Source organism: Bombyx mandarina, chromosome 18 (assembly GCF_030267445.1).
Source record: "Bombyx mandarina strain Sakado chromosome 18, ASM3026744v2".
NCBI classification, from domain to species: Eukaryota; Metazoa; Arthropoda; class Insecta; order Lepidoptera; family Bombycidae; genus Bombyx; species Bombyx mandarina.
Window position 1 is genome coordinate 11,382,257 of NC_143224.1, and position 19,424 is coordinate 11,401,680.

Genomic DNA, 19,424 nt, shown 5'->3' on the forward strand with positions numbered 1-19,424 from the left:
CCCACCTTGAAATATAAATTCTAAGATCTTAGTATAGTTAGATACTCAGTATAGTTGTAGTTATGGATGAATTTATTATCATAAAATTTCGGGACATTCTTCACAATATCTCATCGTCGTCATCTCATCATCATCACTTCGTCATCATCAACGTCTTTGAAAATGTTCGCGTCCTCCTTGGTCAGTCAAGAAATCAACTTTTATAGCTTTATACATAACATCTGAAAGAAAGAATCTAATCGCATTTTGCGTAAACCAATCAAAAGCATTTAAATTGTAAAATGGCCGCTAATGGCTAAGAATCAACAAATAATTAATGATATTTAATATTATTATTTCACTATATTTTTAATATCATATTTTCAATAATTTTGCGTGCTTTAAAAACAATTACATCGATGATTGATGATGAGAATATGTACCTATACATAAATTAGTCTGCGATGTTCCCCTGCGTAATTGCTGCAATTGAAATTCCATTATCCCAGTTCGATTTCTGTTTGGCATTCTTAACGTCAACACGACATTGAAGTATTGAAGCTGTCAATCGGTATCGTGCGAAATAAAACCGTATTATACCGATTTTTAGGTATCGTGCGAAATAAAACTGTATTATACCGATTATTGCAACAGAAAAAGAAAACAGGATTAAAAGAATCGAATACATGTAAAGTGCATGCAGAGTTAATTCCGCTTTCCGCATTTAGGCAAAACGGGTAGGTGATTTAAACACACCGCAATTCCTTGTCGTGAGACGAACAAAGGAAATGCAAAACATTAGATTCTAAACCTATTTTACTAAAGAATAAGTGCTCAAATCGAACAGAGCGTTCAATATTTACAGCAACAAAAGGATTTGAAGTGAATCAAAAGATCAGATGTAGTTGAAGTAGTGAATCATTGCTTGGAGTTTGGTAATTTAGATATTTATGTTCAGAGCCGAGAATGCATGCAGTTATAACTGGGAATACGAACTGGAATGGGTTTATTCCAATTCGTGCTAAAGTTTTGAGGAAAGAAATAGTAGTTTAGCGACTTGAAACTCCAACCCTGCAAAACGTATTTTATGTTCAATGAACCATACTGAATAGACTTCAGCAGTTTTTTTTTATGTTGTTGAGCTACTGCTAAATAAGGGATGAAGGAGACAAGATGTCGGACTTGGGAGTAGGCAACTTCAGGTTCGATTACCGCTAAAACAACATTCTAGAATATTCGCAATAAATTCCCGAGGAATTTATATACAGTAAAATATGGCATATCCACAATTTTTTGCTGCAAAAATATGTTGCTTTAAATATGCACATAATTATGGCCCCGTTTGAACATATTATTTTGTGTAACATAGCCGGCGAGATATGAGCCGGTGCTTCGTCCGAGGACTATACAAGGAAACTTGATCGTCTAAGCCTTGAGACGAACAAAAGCAATACCATTAAAATTTAATGATTTCATTTTTACGACTTATCCTTCGGCCATAATGTACGGGTGCTATTTACTGTGAACGATTTGGTTTCTACGTAAATCGGAAAACTTTTCAAGCGGCAGTGCTGTTTTTTGGAATGAAGTCCCTTATGGGACGATGCGGAGGGGTACCCTAACCGGGAAAAAATGTCCGTAACGTAAGATTTTTATTATTTATGTATAGTCTTAGTATGATGGCTATACAGTGTCTAATGTATAGTCCTACGTGATGACGGTTATTATTATTATTCATATAAGTAGCTGTTTCTTATTATTATATATTTTTTATAATAACTTTGTAAAGTAGTTTTTTTTATCAATAAAAAATGTATACCCGAATAATTATTTTCTTTATACCTCGAATAGAATTTAAAATTAATATTGTTATAATAAGGAACTTCGTTCCTATCCGGTGTCCCACGACACCACACATCTTTTTTTCTTTTAATTTTCTTCTATGTGCACTCCAGGGTTGGCCGCTGTGGGAACGCGTCGAGTCAACAGAGCACGAGAGACGATTGCTTTTAGTGGCTCGTCTCCCTCATATAAGGACCTTGAACGGAGGAGGGGCGGTCCCTGTTGAAGAACGAGATGCTGCCGAGAGGGCCTTCATCAGATATTACATGGAAAAACCAGAGGCCGATCGACCGGATAGGTATGAAATCTACTGAATGATTAATTGATCGAATTTTCGACTTTATTGTATAACGGTTGTCTCAACCTTCGAACTGTAGATATTAGAACATGCATGATTGCTTCGTCATAATAGTACCCTTTCATAGTACGTTGAGGTCTTGATATTTTTTTACAATGTATTTTATCTTGGAAATTGTTCGTAAACACGTGTTGAGCACGTACATTTTTCCTATTACGCGTGTATTGCGTGTTTTAATACAGGGTGTGCGTATTTGAGACAAAAATGATGTGATATTTTAGTTGTCTCACGTATCTTGTGTAGCACGCAATGTAACAAAAAGAATCAGTGGATGCTGTCTTGTGCTAACACAATGCGCCAGTTGCTTGCTAAAACGATACTTGCAAACGAACAATGTTTATCGTGTATATTGTTGCTGATCTATTGGTTAGTGGACCGGACTACCGTAAACTATTGGATCCGCGATTCGAGTCCCGGTCGCAGTCAGCCTGTTCATTTACCGCGATGCGATGTTAGGGTAGATAAACAATAGTATAAATTGTACCTATACCTTTCTAATCGTAAATGTCGACTTTTATAATTTTAATTTAGGTCAAAGTAATTTGGGTAACGAATACAAATTAATTTATCAGATTACAATATTTTTTTATCGTGTATACAGGCCCGTAAGTGTAACCTTATTTTGGAATCGACCTTATCTTGGAAGTATTTTTGCGGCCGCACGCAATACTTACTTGATTAGGAAATATAAAAGAGTTTAAAAATACATACAATAAACAAAGAGAGTATAGGTTATTGGATACCGTAACATAATTAACTTAGAAAATAGGTCAAAAGGCAGTTACAGGTTGTCCAATAGGCTGTCTTATCGCCAAAAGCGATCTCTATCAGGCAGCTGTTTTAATTTAGCGAAATTCTGAAGGCAAGAATGTCGCAATATCAAGAATCTTCAGAGGGGTCAAATTTTAGCAAATTACTTAGTAAATCAAACGTCTTAAAGCTACTGCAAATTTAATTGGAAGACTTCATTTAACATAGACATGGGGTAAATCAATAAAAGCGTGTTCAAATACCAATATCGCGCCCTATTAAATGTTTTCGCCCCACGAGATCCAGTGAGGGATCTCGGAATACTCCTCTCATAAAAACGTTGACCGAGTTTCAATGGAACGATCATATATTTCAGTAATAACGAACAAATCGACTTGACCTAGACAAGGGTCAAACAGGAAGGTCCTATTCATAAGGAGCTGAGTGGGCGGGAATTTGCACTAATATTAAGTCTCGACTCGTGGCCTACATTGCTTAATTGGGATGTTAATGAAATATAATATTGCAATCGTAACGAAATGATTTCGACAGATTTTTTGTGTGAAATCGTATTCTATAATTAAATGGATCTCTTTCTTGTATAGTGCGCGCGGAAGCGCTAGTCACCTCCTGAGGTATGTGGCGGGGTAAGACGGGAGAGGGCGCGATTGACAAGACGCACACGATATTATATTAAAGTGCAGATAAATCTCAGAATAACATGTTGGAATTAATGTAATGGGTACCTAATTGTAATATTGTATTTTTCTATTTCCTGGTTAAACAACCTTAATACTACAACAAACAACCTTAATACCAACCTTATAGAACCTTCTATTTCTAAAACAATAACAGAGCGAATAATGAACGAATATTGCAATAACTCTGAAATGTGTTAACAATTTTATAATCTTGCATAAATAGTACTCTGTAGCAGAGTAGTTAGTGCTCATGACTGCTGCGTCGAGAGTGTCGTGGTTTCGATTCCCGCATCGGGCAAACATTCGTGTGCGGAACAGGTTTGTTTGCTGTTTGTCTGGTCGTTTATTATCTATATATGTATATTAAATTTATACGTATATAAGTATGTATTTATATTAGTCTTTGATACCGGGGGAATCCGAATTTGGGGTCGGATAACCGTGCGTGATTTGTTTCTCAGTTATTTATTTATATATACAACACGCGCGAATGTACGTTGCTCGTCGATTGGCTTCAGATACTGGGAGCTGGTGCACGTGCACGGCAAGCTCGACCCGCTGGTGTCCGTGGACCTGCGGCCCGAGAAGCGCGTGCAGATCACGTTCACGTGCGGGGACACGAGCGAAGTGCGCACCGTCGACGTTTACAGGTAGGTAACCGTCAATTCGCAACACGTAAAGGTTTTCTTCAGTTGAGGTTTGAGTACCCGTGCAGTATGCTTAGTGCGAGATGTTAACGCTCTCGATAGCGTTTTTTTCCCTACCTAAGCTGATAGCCTTGAGAGGCTATATCAGCGTCGCCTTAACTAGTAGGTGAGCTCACGGGGCTCAAACCTGATGACGTTGCTAACACGAACCCTAGCAAGAGCCGTGCTTCGCAGAATCTACCACTGGATCGGAAACGCGACCCACTGAGAAGATCCGGCGAGAAACTCAGTGGGCTGTGTATGAGGGTTAATTTACTCGTCGAGCCCTTCGTCGCAAGCGACGGGCTCGATAGCGTAAAAGTTAACTCATATTTGTATGGAGTTGGAACGTTTGCCGCTAGAGGCGCTGTTTCAACTGCATACAAATTTGAGTTAACTTTTACGCTATCGAGAACGTTAAAAAACTCGCACTGAGCACATTTGTTTTAACGCCCTACATCATCAACTGTAAATGAATATTTATTAGTCACCTTACGACATCCATTGTGAGAAATGGTTTAGTGCTTTTTCTAAACTCTACGCAGCCAAAACAGGGCATCACTCTCACAGAATAGCTTAGAAGAGCTTCCTAATTTGTGGTAATAATAATTTTTTACGATTGCCTGTAGGACTGTTTCTGATCTAAAAACAAGATTGGAGCGATTAGCTGGCTTCCCGGCTGCGAAGATGAGGCTCTTCTACGTGGACCAAGAACTGAGAGATACGCAGGTATTTTCTAGTAACATAGATCGACAGGCCTAGATGTACTTTTAACTGGTGGTTGGGAGTGAGTCCTGCCTGTTTCTGCCGTGAAGCGTTTCGGTTTGAAGAGAGGGGCAGCCGTTTTAACTATACTGAGACCTTAGAACTCATATCTCAAGGTGGGTGGCGCATTTTTTTTTTTTTTTTTTTTTTTTTTTTTTTATTGCCTTTGTAGGCAGACGGGCATACGGCCCACCTGATGGTGAGTGGTTACCGTCGCCCATGGACTTCAGCAATGCAAGGGGCATGCATTTACGCTGTAGATGTCTATTGGCTCTAGTAATCACTTTTTTTTTTTTAATTGCTTATATGGTTGGACGAGCTCACAGCCCACCTGGTATTAAGTGGTTACTGGAGCCCATAGACATCTACAACGTATATGCGCCACCCACCCCGAGACAAGTTCTAAGGTCACTTAACACTAGTTAGCAATAAATAAATAAATGTAGTCTAGATATTGTCGGAGTTTGTTGGATAACCATACAAAATGCGGTTGTTGTCTATGGCTCCAATAACAAGATTGCCGTAAGTGAGTTCTTCTTTTTTTTAAATCTTTTGACTATCTATGTACATCGTCAATATCCGATACACACAGCTGCTTCTTACATATGACCCGTTATTATTGTGAAAATGAAATGGCCGTATTGTCAGGGTCCCGAAGAGATGAAGTACCCTACGAAGCAGCTTTACTCGTACAACATCAGGTCGGGGGACGAGATCATCATCGACTCGAAACTGAAGCACTCTATATCGGCCAACTCGACCGCCTGAACTGACGTTGGTAATGTGGGTAGGCGGTTATTTGGAACTTTAAAATATCGCCAACCTTGACAAAACGCGGTTACTTGGAACTTTAAAAAATATGTATTGCCAACCTTGACAAAACTGAACAAAATTAAATTATTCATATCGAGGGGTCAAATGGTATTTGGTTTAAGCAAAATTTCGCTTAATACGCGACATTTATCTTTGTAATTAAAGATGCATTCTATTTAATATTGGCATCAACAGTTTTATGTTGTTAATTGAACTTCAATTAAGTTTATTCCATTGAAATAGCTGAAGAAGTTTTTTTGTTATGATATTTTTTACAAATTTTAAACTTTAAATGATTCTCCTGTAAAGTTGCAAAAATGTTGCTTAAACTAAATAGCCAATTCACCCTTGATGTATCATTGTAATACGCAGAGTTTGAACACCTCTGTTTAAATATCACATGGAGGAGATATTCACGAAAAAATACTAACATAAAAACTTTATCTTTTATCACCCTGTATAGTATTTGTAAAAGAGTTTTTTTTTTACGAAAACAAACGTTTTTGTGGAACAATTCGAAAAACGTTTTGTAGTTGAACTATTAACAGAATTTAATGAGAAATGATTGTAACATACGTTTAAGTAGAAGATTGTTTAACATAAATTAGATCATACCGTCATAAATGTCTACATACTGTATCTATGTCATGCAATATACAGGATGTGTTCGAACGATTCCCGAAAGCGAAGATAAAATTGGTGATAAGCTAGATCTAAAAGAAAAGCACGAAAACAGTTCCGAAAGTGTTTTACACAGCACGCAATGTAACTTCAATAGTCAATTGACGCGCGGAAACAACGGTTTCGAAAGTCAAGCGGAGGCGGGTACTTGAGTCGTCTATTATCAAAGGTGGCAATCTGTTGTGCATTTGGACAAAAAAATGTTATTGATATGTCAATACAGATTGATTTGAATATAATCGTCTCCTTCAAAGAATACGGTTCAAAACCTGCATTAAATAAAGGTTAATAGTTAACCTGTTATTTATCTAAGATGTCGTTTCGAAGAGTTTTGTGACTGCCAATAGAATACAAAATCAGTAATTCGTTTTTCTGATTTACCAATAATTATCCAAAAGTCAAATTGCTGGCTTTGATAATAGTCGACTCACTTTTCGTTTCATTGCTGGTTCTCAAAAATTACAAGAACGTGTATTAATAATTTCCGTTTACGTCAGAATAACGATTTAAAGCCCGTTTCAACTTCGGGAATGTTCTTTATGAACCCTGTACGTATGATATGCAGAAATTGGGTAGTTTTATTTTGGTGTCCCTCTCAGCGCGGGATAAGTTAATTTGTAAATCTTTATCGCCAAGACTATGTTAATTTCAATGGTTGTCACAAAGCATTTAGTTTTAGTTTATTGTTTGTTCGCTTAAGAATTCGATTTTATTGCCAATTACTACCATAGCACAATTTAAAATGAAATTGTAAAAATATTATGTTCTATACAATTTGAAGTAAGCGTCTGTGATATGATTTGTTATGGAAACGAAATGCTTAACTTCTTCGTGTTGTAAAAACATTACAGGGTGCAACTAAAACCTTGACCGAACCATGAGGGGGTATTTAGCTCTTACTTGATTCTATTCAAGTAATATATGAAGAAGAAGAAAAACTTTCAAAACAAGTGGCATGTGAATATCATTTCCTCTAATTCTGTAAAATTCATTAAATATTAATCGTATACAAATTTAAGGTAAGGTAAAAATATTTATTCCATAATAGGCAAGAGCGAGCTAAATAAACTCAGAGCGATTGTCTTTTTAAAATTAGACATAGATAAATAGGCGAACTTTACATTGATGAAAACATTAATACGAACGTAGCTAATATGAATGTTGAACAATTATATTTTTGTCTTTCCAGACAAAATAAACAGAAAGGAAAATTGAATTAATTTCAATGATAAATTAATTAATTGATAGTGAAGTACTTTTCATTTTATGCTGAATCTATGGAAACCCGATCATGATTATCGCAAACTGTATGAAAATCAAGTTTCTTGGAAATTCTGGTGCGCCTTCTGACGTACGTTGATGGTACTAAGATAGAAAAATTTCTTTAAAGCGCCAAAATTATATTTCATCTAGAATTCTATCTAGAGTATGGCTTAGGGATGCATAGAGGTCATAAATTTTAAAGAGTGCTGCTCAATTCTAATAGTTTACATAATCGCTTTACAGGAAATGAACGTAAACATTTTGTGAAATTATTCTTTTAATATGTAATAGTTAGATTTTAATTTATTACACAAGCCTTTACATGCCTCTCTTGGTTTGAACAGGGTTTTTGTTGCACCATGTGCAATTTACGCTGCAAGATTGAAAGTGATATTCGTTTATTATACTAACATTTAACTGCCATTTTCAAATTTCAAGTATTTTATATTACTTTAATGGAAGCTATGGATTCAGTTTGGCCATACAAAACATGATACATAAATATAAAATAACAGCGACATGTAATGTTAATACACTGATTGTTAGGCCATTTGTGCCAAAATATTTGGAAAATGATATGTTGATTGGAAAAAAATGGTATACATTTCATTTCGGTTAGAATTATGGAAGAATTTCAGATGAATACCTAAGGCACGGTATTACGATGTTGTTTTAACTGACTTGTAATCAAGGTTTTTAACTTTTGTTAGTCGTCTTCTAACATAGAAAATATACAATTGGACATATAAATATTGTTTTATTTTTATTAAATGGTTTCGTATTTTTTCCTGATCATATGCGACTGTTACGCGAGAGCTCTACACGATTTCAACGGATGATGACCACTGGCATCTCTGGTGAAGGCGCAGCTGACGAGAGCAGTCCGAGTGATGTGATCCATAAGGTTTGTTATGAAGTTATTATATTATTATATTATTGTTGATTTAAGCTCGCCATTTTTTATATCTTATCGCAATTACTGTATTATATTAACTGTGTGTACAAATAAAGAATAAAATAAATAAATAAATAAGACAAGAATAAAACTAATTTTTAACTTTTCATTTCGCGTTTATTATTTCCAAAGTTTCAGATACTACAGGTTTCCGTGGTCACGATTAGAGAGTTATTTTGCCAACACGTAAATATTGTGCTATATATTTTTTATAAAAGGATATTTTACCTTTACGCATCTTTTATGGGCGAGTGTTCTCGTCTGTTCATGCGCAAGTTATTCCTTCCATTTAATTCAGGTTGCGTCAATATGTAATCTTTTCCCGTAAATAGCTATCATGGCATTCTGGACTTGTTCTACAACATGACAATACACATCCAGCCAGACTTGACTACCAATTTCCTCAGTCCTTCTGCTTAAAAAGTTTATCAATATTTCGACTTTGTCAATTTCTTTTTTAATTACCATCTCTCTCATATACTCTGCTATCATTGTGATATCGCAACTTAGAGGTTTTTGGCCACTGTCTAACCAAGCTCTCAGTAATTCTCTCGCTTTATTCCACGGCAGACCTAAGAGGCCTTCCGTTTTTTCAACTTTAATTTTTGTTTCTTTGAGTGAATTTTGTGGTTTCATCATTGGATTCTTGAAAGGTGTATCTTTGGCTTCTACTCCGGATTTACTTATGGCACGTTTTTTTTCTTTTTGTTCTAAAGTAAGTGCCTTGGGTGGTCTTCCTCGTCTTTTCCCTGGTGGTGATTTAGTTTTATCAGTTGTTGGAGATTTTTTCTTTAGCCTAGAATTTTTCAATTGAAGTTGTTTATTTTCTTTGTTCTCTAAGTTTATTTTGTTTAAAACAACTTCAGTTTTGGATTCTCTTTTGATATTTATGATTGTTGTTTTGTTACAAAGAAATTTACTGATGGCACCTTTACTTTGCTGTTTAACAATTGGCACCAATTTTGTTACTTGTATTCCAACACCTCTCATTTCTTTAGCATCTACATTTATTTTTTTAAATATCTCAATAGTTTCCTGGGTTAGCACTTCAACATCATTAGTAGCTGCAGGTAGATTATTTGATTTATTAATGACATTACAATATCCGTGACCCATAAACTTTGCAGTCTCAACTGGTGCTTCTTCAGCCCTGACCATCAACTTCAAAGTTATACATTTTCCTAAAACTTTAAATTGCTGCATTCTTGAATGTACCTCAGCAGACAACTGTTTCAAAAATTCAATAGCTTGATCATTATTTTCGAATCTAATACCATAGTTAACTTCAGCAGAAACTGATTTTCGCACAGTGTGAAATGCTAAGGCAGTTTGGTCACGACCTCTGCATTGATCAAACAGTTGTGCTCCAGTTTTAGTGCCCAAATGGCATTTTAATGTGGCTAAAGATAAACTCTGTAATGTTCCACAAGTTGTATGCCCCAATAACTCCAATTTCTGTGATATTTGTCTACCGACACCTGGTAAGTCTTTGAGATTGATTTCATACATGAAATCCTGTACCAGATCTGCAGTTAGAAATAACTGGCCATCAGGCTTAGCTTTTTTGGTGGCCAACCTTGCTTGTAACCGATTTCCTCCAAATCCTGTTGAACAAGGACATCTAGTTTTTGTTTTAATCTCTTCTCTCAATATTGTAGCAAAATCCTGCACATTCATGTTCATATCTTTCAATAGTTCTGTACAGTCAACATACATCTCATCACATGAGACTGCTTCTATGTCTAATGTATACTGGGCTACAGTATTGTATAAAGTATAAGCCACTTCTTTGTAACCCTCAAAATCATATGGAATGGTTTGTAAATCAGGACACAATCTTAACGCTACACCCATAAACATACCATTACCAACTCCCCTGGCCCTAGCTTCATATGAACATGATGCTATCTCACTCATGGACCCAAATTTACTCTCCTCATCTCCAATATTATCAAGTCTAGTTTCAATTTCCAATTCTTGACCCTGTAACCCAGTGTCTTTCACAAGTTTTTTGGCCTGTTTCTGTTTATACAAATTAAATTCTGCATTCCTGTCTACACCAGATCTTTTGATGTGCGGTATTCCTCCTTTAGAATGCGTCACAGCTACAGGTTTACCTCTCAACTCTGGCCTATTACGTAGCCCAACTGACACAAAAAAACAATCCATATCAATGTGCATTATTGTTTTTCCTTTTTCAAAGACTAATTGCGATAATCTATTATTTGATGATTTAATTATGTCCTTCAGATTTTGTCTTGCGGGAAATACAAAATTACTTTGTTCTCTCAAATCATTCACATACTGCTTGAAACATGCACCCAATTGTGAAATATGATGTAGCCTTGAGTTGTTGTAGAACTCAGAAATAAAGTTGGGATCTGCTGCAGTTTTTGTGACCTGCAACTTTTCCGGATTTATCTCATTTCCAGTTCCATTAATACTGTTTTGGCACATTTGTTTTGTTGTATTTATTGTACTTTTTTTTAAATTTATAGAATTGAAATAATCGTTGTTTACTATTGTATCTTTATTTTCAATTAAAGTTTCTTTGAGTGAACTATATTTCGTTTCATCTATATCTTTGTCATTTGTCACTCTCTTTGTGAAGTTTAACACTCTTTGTGTTCTTGAATGTCCAAAAAGCAAGTAATTCCTGTAATCTAGTAACTTTTTCGCTTTAATGCTTTCAGTTATCCATTCAGGCTTAACCACCTTCGCTAAAGACATATTCTTCACTTTCGTATCTGGCAAATTTGTGGCAATAATGAAATCTTCGTTTCTTTGATAAGTGTGATAAACACCGCCGTGTTTGGACATTAAAAACTTAAGTTCATCTGCTGAAGGTATAGTAAATCCATTTACAAATATATTAATACCAGTGAAAATATTCGAAATAATTTCTTCTTTTGCGGTAACTGTAGTAAACTGACTTTCCAGTTTCGCAATTTTGGCTTGCATATAGCCTCCCCATGCCTCGAACCCATTGTCGGGGAAATTATCATCACGTTTGTTTCGACTCATTTAATATAAATAAAAATAACGCTTGAGCTGATCACGTCATGAAATTAATATCACAGTAACGAGGAAAGTAGCTATAAATTGATTGGTCTTTCATTTGTTTATTGTTGTTAAATGTATATTTATTGTATTGTTGTATAATTAAAAAAACACAGTAGGTAGGGTAGGTACTTATGTATTCATAGTTCATGTAATTATCAGGTTTTTTTTAATTGGCGCGTAGGTTTTTTTTAAAAGGGATTTTATGACCTGGTAACTAAAGCCTTTTAGTCATGTCTTATTTTAATTTATATTCTTATTTTTATGAAAAATGATAATATGGAGAAAAATTAAATGAAATGAAATGAAGATGATTAATTTGAGACATGAATCAACTGGGATGAAATTAAATAAAATGAGATGAGATGATATGGAATGAAATATAATCTCAGTCAAATGGTGGTCATTTACTGAGATTTTTTCAGTGAGTTTTTAGAAGATCCCGAGAAGTTACCTACGTCCAGCGGCTTTGTTTCATTTCCCACATTCGTGCGCTTTCACAGATTGTTTAATATCTGTTAATAAGCCACCGTTATTACACATTTAAACCTGAAGAAACACTAAATAGACAAAATAAAATAAATCACAGAACTTCACTCCTCACGTTCCCGCCAAAAAGTCGTAGGTATTTAATATTTATGATATAGGTACAGGTACCGTAGTGTCACATTTTTTTAATGCCAGCCTCTCACATACGCACAATCATTCGTACATTGTACGAATGTTCGCGCGTATGTGAAGGGCTGTCAGACATTCATTCGCAAACTTAGCGGCTGTGCAAATGGGTTCGGCATTCAATTTGCGAACCCGTTTTTCGCTTCCTCCTACACTTGTTTACGGATTTCTCACGAATTTCTCTTCTTTTTTAATTCGTCAATAGAACATTGAAGAGAAAAAGAGTTTTTAATTCTTTCCCAGGCGTCATTAGCGGCCATTCTGTTTTTATGGGATTTCTTTTGAGGGTCCCATATGGTCGATTCATTTTGCAGGAGTTCAATGAACTCCATCACCTTGGTGTTGTTCCAATCCATGATGAAGGTACGCTACACAGTAGACGTCACGAACTATGAAAATGGCGAAACGTCCGTTACCTTCGCAATCGTGGGCACAACTGTTCACACGAATGTGTGGGAGACTACGCGAAGGATCGCGGTTCGCGCGCTTTGATGTTCGTTAAAAAATCGACACAGCTTGTAAAACCACGAATACAGCGAAAACTTTGCATAATCATTTGCAAATGTCGTCCTACACTTGTGGGTTTGCGTATTCGTGCGAATGTGAGTGACCGGTATAAAGATTGATAGGTAGGTTTTTTTAAGAGATTTTATGACCTGGTAACTGAGCTCTTTAAGTCATGTCTTATTTTAATTTATATTATTCTTATTTTTATAAGATGAAATATAATCTCAGTAAAATGGTGGTCAGTTACTGACATTTTTTCAGTGGACTTTTTGAAGGATCCCGAGAAGTTACGTCCAGCGGCTTTGTTTCATTTTCCCACATTTGTGCACTTTCACAGATATTAAACAGTTAATAAACCACCATTATTACACATTGAAACCCAAGAAACACTAAATAGACAAAATAAAACAAATCACACAACTTCACTCCTCGCGTTCCCGCCAAAAAGTCCTGATAGGTATGTTGAACAAAACAGATAATACTGGCCGTTTTCCAATTACAGCACAAGAGTGCATTATGCGGCATAATGCTCAACTAAGCTTCAGCATAATTCGGCATTGTGCGTCACTGAGTCGCATTATGCTCTGTAATTAACCATTACTTAATGGTAGTTTTCCAACTATTATTTAAGAACAAAACTAGATGTACCTACCGTACGCCGTGGTTTCATAAGTGGGTTAATTTGAAATTCTTGATTCAGAAAATGGAAGTTTACATTTACCCAGCATAAACTGTCGATTTTTACGTATTTTGGTCCGTAAAATCACAAATGAGTGAACAGTCTATCATATTTCTCATAATGTTGATATCGATTTTTCAAGGACATTTTAATTCATGAATGACATTGACAGTAAATGTCGTTATGTTTAACGACCATTTCTGCAATTTTACAGATTTTACTAATAACAATTGTGTTAACATAGGCCACAATACAATATTACTGTTGTTTTAATAGTTCAAACTATAAATAAACCTATTTCAATAACAGTAAATAGTTCAATACGGAGAGTACATATTAATTTAAATAGACACTACAAGTTAAAGTCTGAGTTTCAATGTAAAAATATCGAAACTGAATCAGTGTGAATAATAGACTACAGTGTTTTTATTCAACGGAAAATGTCACTACTGGAAGAAGATGCAGTTATTGCTCCATGGGTTGGACCTATGAGTGCCAAAAATAGTTTAACAGCAATAGTTCTTTCTTTGAATGTTGAAGTAATTGAAAAGGTATCGGAAGCATTATCAGAAGTTCATAAGAAAAGTGGTTTTCGATGGAAATTGGTGATTCTGCGTTCATTTCACTTAGAAGAAGTTGTAAAACAATCTGATCTGACTGGTAGAGTAGCCATTGACTTTGTGATTATTGCATTAGACACAAGCAGATTATTTTGTTTGGAGTGGGCTAAGAAAGAGTTATGTCAAGTGCATCCTGATCTGAGAAGGCGGCGAGTAGTTCTCGTAAATACTAGTGGACTACCTGTGAATGCTATGGCAATTACTGCAGGTGAATTAATAAACTTTTACACAGAGAATAATGTTGATTTATTAACTGCCGATATTTCTAATACAGAAAATACAACATTATTAGCCCAGAAATTACTGAAATATATGGAAGTGTCAATAGGTGTAAGGACTGGTATTCCTAATATAAATGTGTGAAGTGAAAATAGTAAATAAGAATATAATGATTTATATTAAATTGAAAACTGGAATTGAGTGTTTTACATTGAATAGAGCAAAAATTTTATTCACAAGTGTATTGTCTGTTCAAGTTCAATAACAATGCTCTAGAAATAATTAGATGTGCCAAAAGGGTGTAAATCTTGCAAGCTATGAGATGGGTAGATAATATTTTATAAACTTTATTGTAAAAAAACAATGATACCTAGAAATGTAATGTTGTGGAAATATTACACTACAGATATCCAGCTTCCTACTCTGCATATTAATTCAAAATTATAATTTTTGTTTGAATGTAAACAAGGTATTAAAATTAAATATTTGTTGAAAAGAACAAATTGATTATTTTTATTTATTATTTTTTAATTGTTTGCACTCATCTTTCTACAAACTATTTTCTGTAAAACAATTATAGCTTTGTTTTTTAAATATCTTTAAACATGCTTTTTTCTGGTGCTATGGGATCCAGAAATGGAGACAAGACACTACAAAAACTGATCGGGAATCAATTCCTCCATTATGCAAAAGTTAGGGTTACTAACACTAATGAAGCAAACAAGTTGAATTAAAGTAGAACATATATTTGAAAGCCGTATCTGTGGTACAATGCATAAGATGTGTGTATTTATGTTGTAATTATGCAATCAACATTGTTGTATTATTATCTGATATATACCTAACAATTAGCCATATTTAATTTTTGCCTAAAATGTTATGAAAAGGTCCTACAGACTTAGTTGAATTCAATTAAAAAACAGGTTACATGCACCATTATCAGCTTGTTTATGTAGTAGCTGGATATACCAAAGTTGCATGACTGTATAGGTGAATACCATCCCTTTGCGTATTCTTGTTGTGAAGTCAGTTAAAACTAGTGTTTTCTCCACACATCAAATGTCCCTGGATAGAGCAATCTGCAGTGCTTACGTGTTGCATGTGTTTGTGCGAGCTGCAGTTGTCCTCTGCCATTTAAACACAGTGAATGTTTATTATATTTTATTATACTTCGATTGTACTACAAAATAATAGGAAGTTCTCTACAATTACAATTAATTATATATTACATAAATGTAATAATGAAACAAATTACAGCAGGCTGGTCACGTGTTATGCGACAGTCACATTATTGTAGCATTTAGGTAAGTATAAAAATAAAATCATACACAATTATTTTTAGGGTGATGTCTGAAATAACAAGTATTGTATTATGTCCTATAACTAAACGAAATACTGCTCATTTACTAACTGTAAACTATAAATAACATCATTAAATGATAAAAGAAAATTATAAAAATCAAATCGTTAAATCAAATTACGAAATTCCATACTTCAAATCATACTCATTACACTCTGATCATTTCAAATATAATTATGTACCTATAAAAGTTGTATCTAAGATTAAAGTCACAGGTGACTCTTTAAAATAAACGTATACAAAAAAGTTTAAGGTTATGCAATATCACAACTAAACAGTCTGTTTGTGCAGACAAATAAATATAGTCACATAAAGATATAAATCACTAAAACATCTCACAACAGACTAATCACTGCTCCAAACGTGTGAAGTCCATGAGACGTGGAGTTAGTTATGTTTCAAATATTGTTTACTAGTACTGTACAACTCATCTTTACGTGCAAAATAGGACTTCATATTTGGAACAGATAATAATGCCGAAATTTTTGATACTCATAAAAACATGAATTTTTTTTGAAGGACTAACTATTCTAATTTTTTTGTCAGCTTGTCTATTGGCAAGAATACACAATTTTTTGCCTTTTGGTTTTAATGATTATTACACGAAATCATTATTGCTAATATTGTGTTTGTATTAGAAGCGCATCGTGTACTGGTTTTGTTGTATTTACTTCAACATAATTTTTCTCAAATTATTGCAAATATTTTTAGTAAGCTCTAAGAAACACAAAATTTACATATGTCCCGGCATTGCTCTAAGTAAGACTCAAATTCGTTTAAATTGCGGGTTTGTTAAAAAAAAATGAACTTCTAGAGAAATATTGCACGATTATTATTAAAATGAAAGCATATTATAAAAATTAAATGTAAAAAACAATATTATTTTAATAATGTTACATTAATTAAAACAGCTATTGTTGTCCTTGGCTCTAAAATATTGTATTAATCCCTAAATGCAATACATTATTTTAATATGAGAATGAAAAAATTAGTGCATAATTAGTGTATAGTACTTATCATATTATTATATCATCAGTACTCTCATTTAGTTTGCAAAATTTTGATCCAGATGTCCACTAACTACACATAACTTATTAGCTAATTTCCTGTACTGAAAGATATACAAATTTTAAAATCATGTCACAAGCATTCCACAGTACGTGCATGAATTTGCATACATTATTTATCCACAAAACAGTGCATAAATATAATGTACACTGGAATGCTGCAGGCTTAGGGTTTAATGCTTCTGCGGAATGCTTCAAATTTTGTTCATTTTTCGTTATTCCAAAAGGCTGAACGCCAGCGTTCAATCACAAGTGTCATATTTCAATTCAAAGCTAAGAAATAATGAGTTTTGAAATATGACGAACATTGTGTATATAAAACAAAAATCAAGAGATTCTTCGATATGTGGACGCCGCCAGTCCTCAAGTTTCAATTACCAAAGAGTCAAACGAAATATAGGAAAATATATCTAAAATACTGAGATTCGTGATATGTAGCTTTTTAGAGCGTGTGTCTTAGACGATAAGCTACATATTAAGAGCTAAAAACTTCCATTGTGTAATTTGGCCAACAGGAAAAGTCCAATAGGTTAGGAATTTTGACATCCAACATTTCTGTGGGCTCACTTTTCACTTCTCGCCTCGGTTTCCCCTTCTGCATAGCTCTTCGCCGCGTGTAGCACCTATTTATAGAAACTGTACATTTCGATCGATTTCACTTAACCTGAAAAACCGAAATTGTATATATTTAGGTTTTAGTGGCGAGCCTTGCTGCTTTAACGCCTTGCGCTCACCACATACATGTCATGTATTGAAATAATACGGCACAACTTTAAACGGGATTTTACTTAATGGCATTTGAATACCTAAACACACAACGTGAATGACGTCACCTCGAGACAAGATCGAAGTCTCAAATGTATTATTACATAACAGTTGTCCCAACCATCAAAACGGAAAGCACTGATAAAGATTGCTTCACGGCCAAAATAAGCTGGATGGTGGCTGGCCTTGATTCTGGCTTGTTTCAAATTAACATTAGTGCTCACTAAGGACATGAGATAAAAAAGTTAGACTTAGAAGAAAAAATAATTTTGCTGTCGGATGTTGTTAAGTAGTAGCATTAGCTAGAAGACAGAGTCGCAATCTGACAGTGATTTATTAAGACAATCCAATACAACTACTACTATCATGTAAGATGTTGTCCTAAAATACTTACTTACACTCGATTATATTGTAATTAGTAACACACGTTATGTGGGTCTTCAACTTGTGCAACTGTTTAGGTCAAGTCAGAATGTTGCTCTCTCATCAAAGTAATTCTAATATTCTCATTTTTTGGGAACGCGAGGAGTGAAGTTGTGTGATTTGTTTTATTTTGTCTATTTAGTGTTCAGGTTTAAATGTGTAATAACGGTAGTTTATTAACTGTTTAATATCTGTGAAAGTGCACAAATGTGGGAAAATCAAATAAAGCTGCTGGACGTAACTTATAGGGATCCTCCAAAAAGTCCATTGAAAAAATTTCAGTAAATGACCAACATTTTACTGAAATTATATTATATTTCATCCCTCTCATTTCATTTAATTTCATCCCAGTTGATTAATGTCTCAAATTAATCATCTTCATTTCATTCTTAGTCAAGGTCTTAGTTACCAGCTCATAAAATCCCTTAAAAAAATAATCATACTCATTGTATATGAACCAGGCAAATAAAGTCCTGGATGATGGGCCTGACCTGCAGCTAGTCGGAGTCGAGGTTGACGACGTCCTGCATGTGTGCGGGCGGGGCGTGCGCGACGGGCGGGGCTCGCTGGAGGGGGGGCCGCCCGCGGGGCCGGGTGCCGCCCAGCATGAGGTCGCGGGCTCGTTGCTGCTGCAGCGCCATGGCCACCGGATCGCGGCTGCCCAGTCCGCCTGCGTAGTACTTCGCACCCATTTGCTATAGTCACATATCCGTCGCGTTAATAGTAAATTAAATTATAAAACTTGATTGAACCCGTATTGTATTTTTTTTAAATATTTTGCACGATTTAGCCCAGAGGTTCCCAAACTTATTTTGTCTATCTACTGTCACTTTGAGAATAAATTATTTTTTAGCGCCCCCATTTTTTCACCTACTCAAAAACCACTATAGCGAGAGCTCAGTCGGTGTCTAATGCCCGTATCTTTAGACGTTTCGTAAAATAGTCCTCCACTCTTAACTCATCCGATGATGCTCGAGCATTCCCTCGAAACTTACTCGAGTTTGGTATTTTTAGTCGACCATTACAATATTCCTCAACTGTCCTCGAGTGAGGTAATAATGATGAAAATTTGATCAAGCTAGCATCAAACCCATAGAGTTCTGTAGTCTATGGTCATTGTTTAATGTCAAAGTCAAGCTGCCGCTGTCTGTTTGACACTAGATGAACTTGTTTGATGTTTTGGTTGCTGAGTTAATCGTAATTATGTGTGCGTGCGGTAAATCTGAAAGTGTATTATATAATTTCTAACCTATTAT

At 35.0% G+C, this 19,424-nt stretch overlaps 4 protein-coding genes across 9 annotated transcripts in view; 2 read left to right on the forward strand and 2 right to left on the reverse strand.

Annotated features, from left to right (window-relative positions):
* The window catches only part of mlt (tubulin folding cofactor E like protein mlt), a 33,172-nt gene extending 24,584 nt beyond the window's left edge, over positions 1-8,588 (forward strand). Inside the window, exons 5-8 of the mRNA XM_089735035.1 lie at positions 1,935-2,119; positions 4,149-4,280; positions 4,946-5,045; positions 5,730-8,588. Of these exons, the coding sequence (XP_089591161.1) occupies positions 1,935-2,119; positions 4,149-4,280; positions 4,946-5,045; positions 5,730-5,849 (537 nt within the window). The 3' untranslated portion in view covers positions 5,850-8,588. The remainder of the gene's footprint in view (positions 1-1,934; positions 2,120-4,148; positions 4,281-4,945; positions 5,046-5,729) is intronic.
* A 300-nt stretch (positions 8,589-8,888) lies between these two features.
* On the reverse strand, positions 8,889-12,008 carry Rev1 (Rev1 DNA directed polymerase). The gene has a single exon (XM_028188487.2). It carries the CDS (start codon positions 11,815-11,817, stop codon positions 9,088-9,090), a length of 2,730 nt encoding a protein of 909 aa, XP_028044288.2. The 5' UTR covers positions 11,818-12,008; the 3' UTR covers positions 8,889-9,087.
* Positions 12,009-13,895: 1,887 nt separating this feature from the next.
* LOC114240361 (uncharacterized) lies at positions 13,896-15,056 on the forward strand. The gene has a single exon (XM_028170883.2). It carries the CDS (start codon positions 14,155-14,157, stop codon positions 14,695-14,697), a length of 543 nt encoding a protein of 180 aa, XP_028026684.1. The 5' UTR covers positions 13,896-14,154; the 3' UTR covers positions 14,698-15,056.
* A 645-nt stretch (positions 15,057-15,701) lies between these two features.
* LOC114240621 (uncharacterized) overlaps positions 15,702-19,424 on the reverse strand; it is a 29,790-nt gene continuing 26,067 nt past the window's right edge. For 4 of the 6 annotated variants that reach the window (XM_028171270.2, XM_028171248.2, XM_028171262.2 and 1 more), the window contains 2 exons: positions 18,660-18,863; positions 15,702-17,644 (listed from right to left, as the gene is read on the reverse strand). In XM_028171270.2, the coding sequence (XP_028027071.2) occupies positions 18,666-18,863 (198 nt within the window). In that variant the 3' untranslated portion in view covers positions 15,702-17,644; positions 18,660-18,665. The remainder of the gene's footprint in view (positions 17,645-18,659; positions 18,864-19,424) is intronic. The other 2 variants (XM_089735032.1, XM_028171256.2) reach the window with 1 other exon arrangement.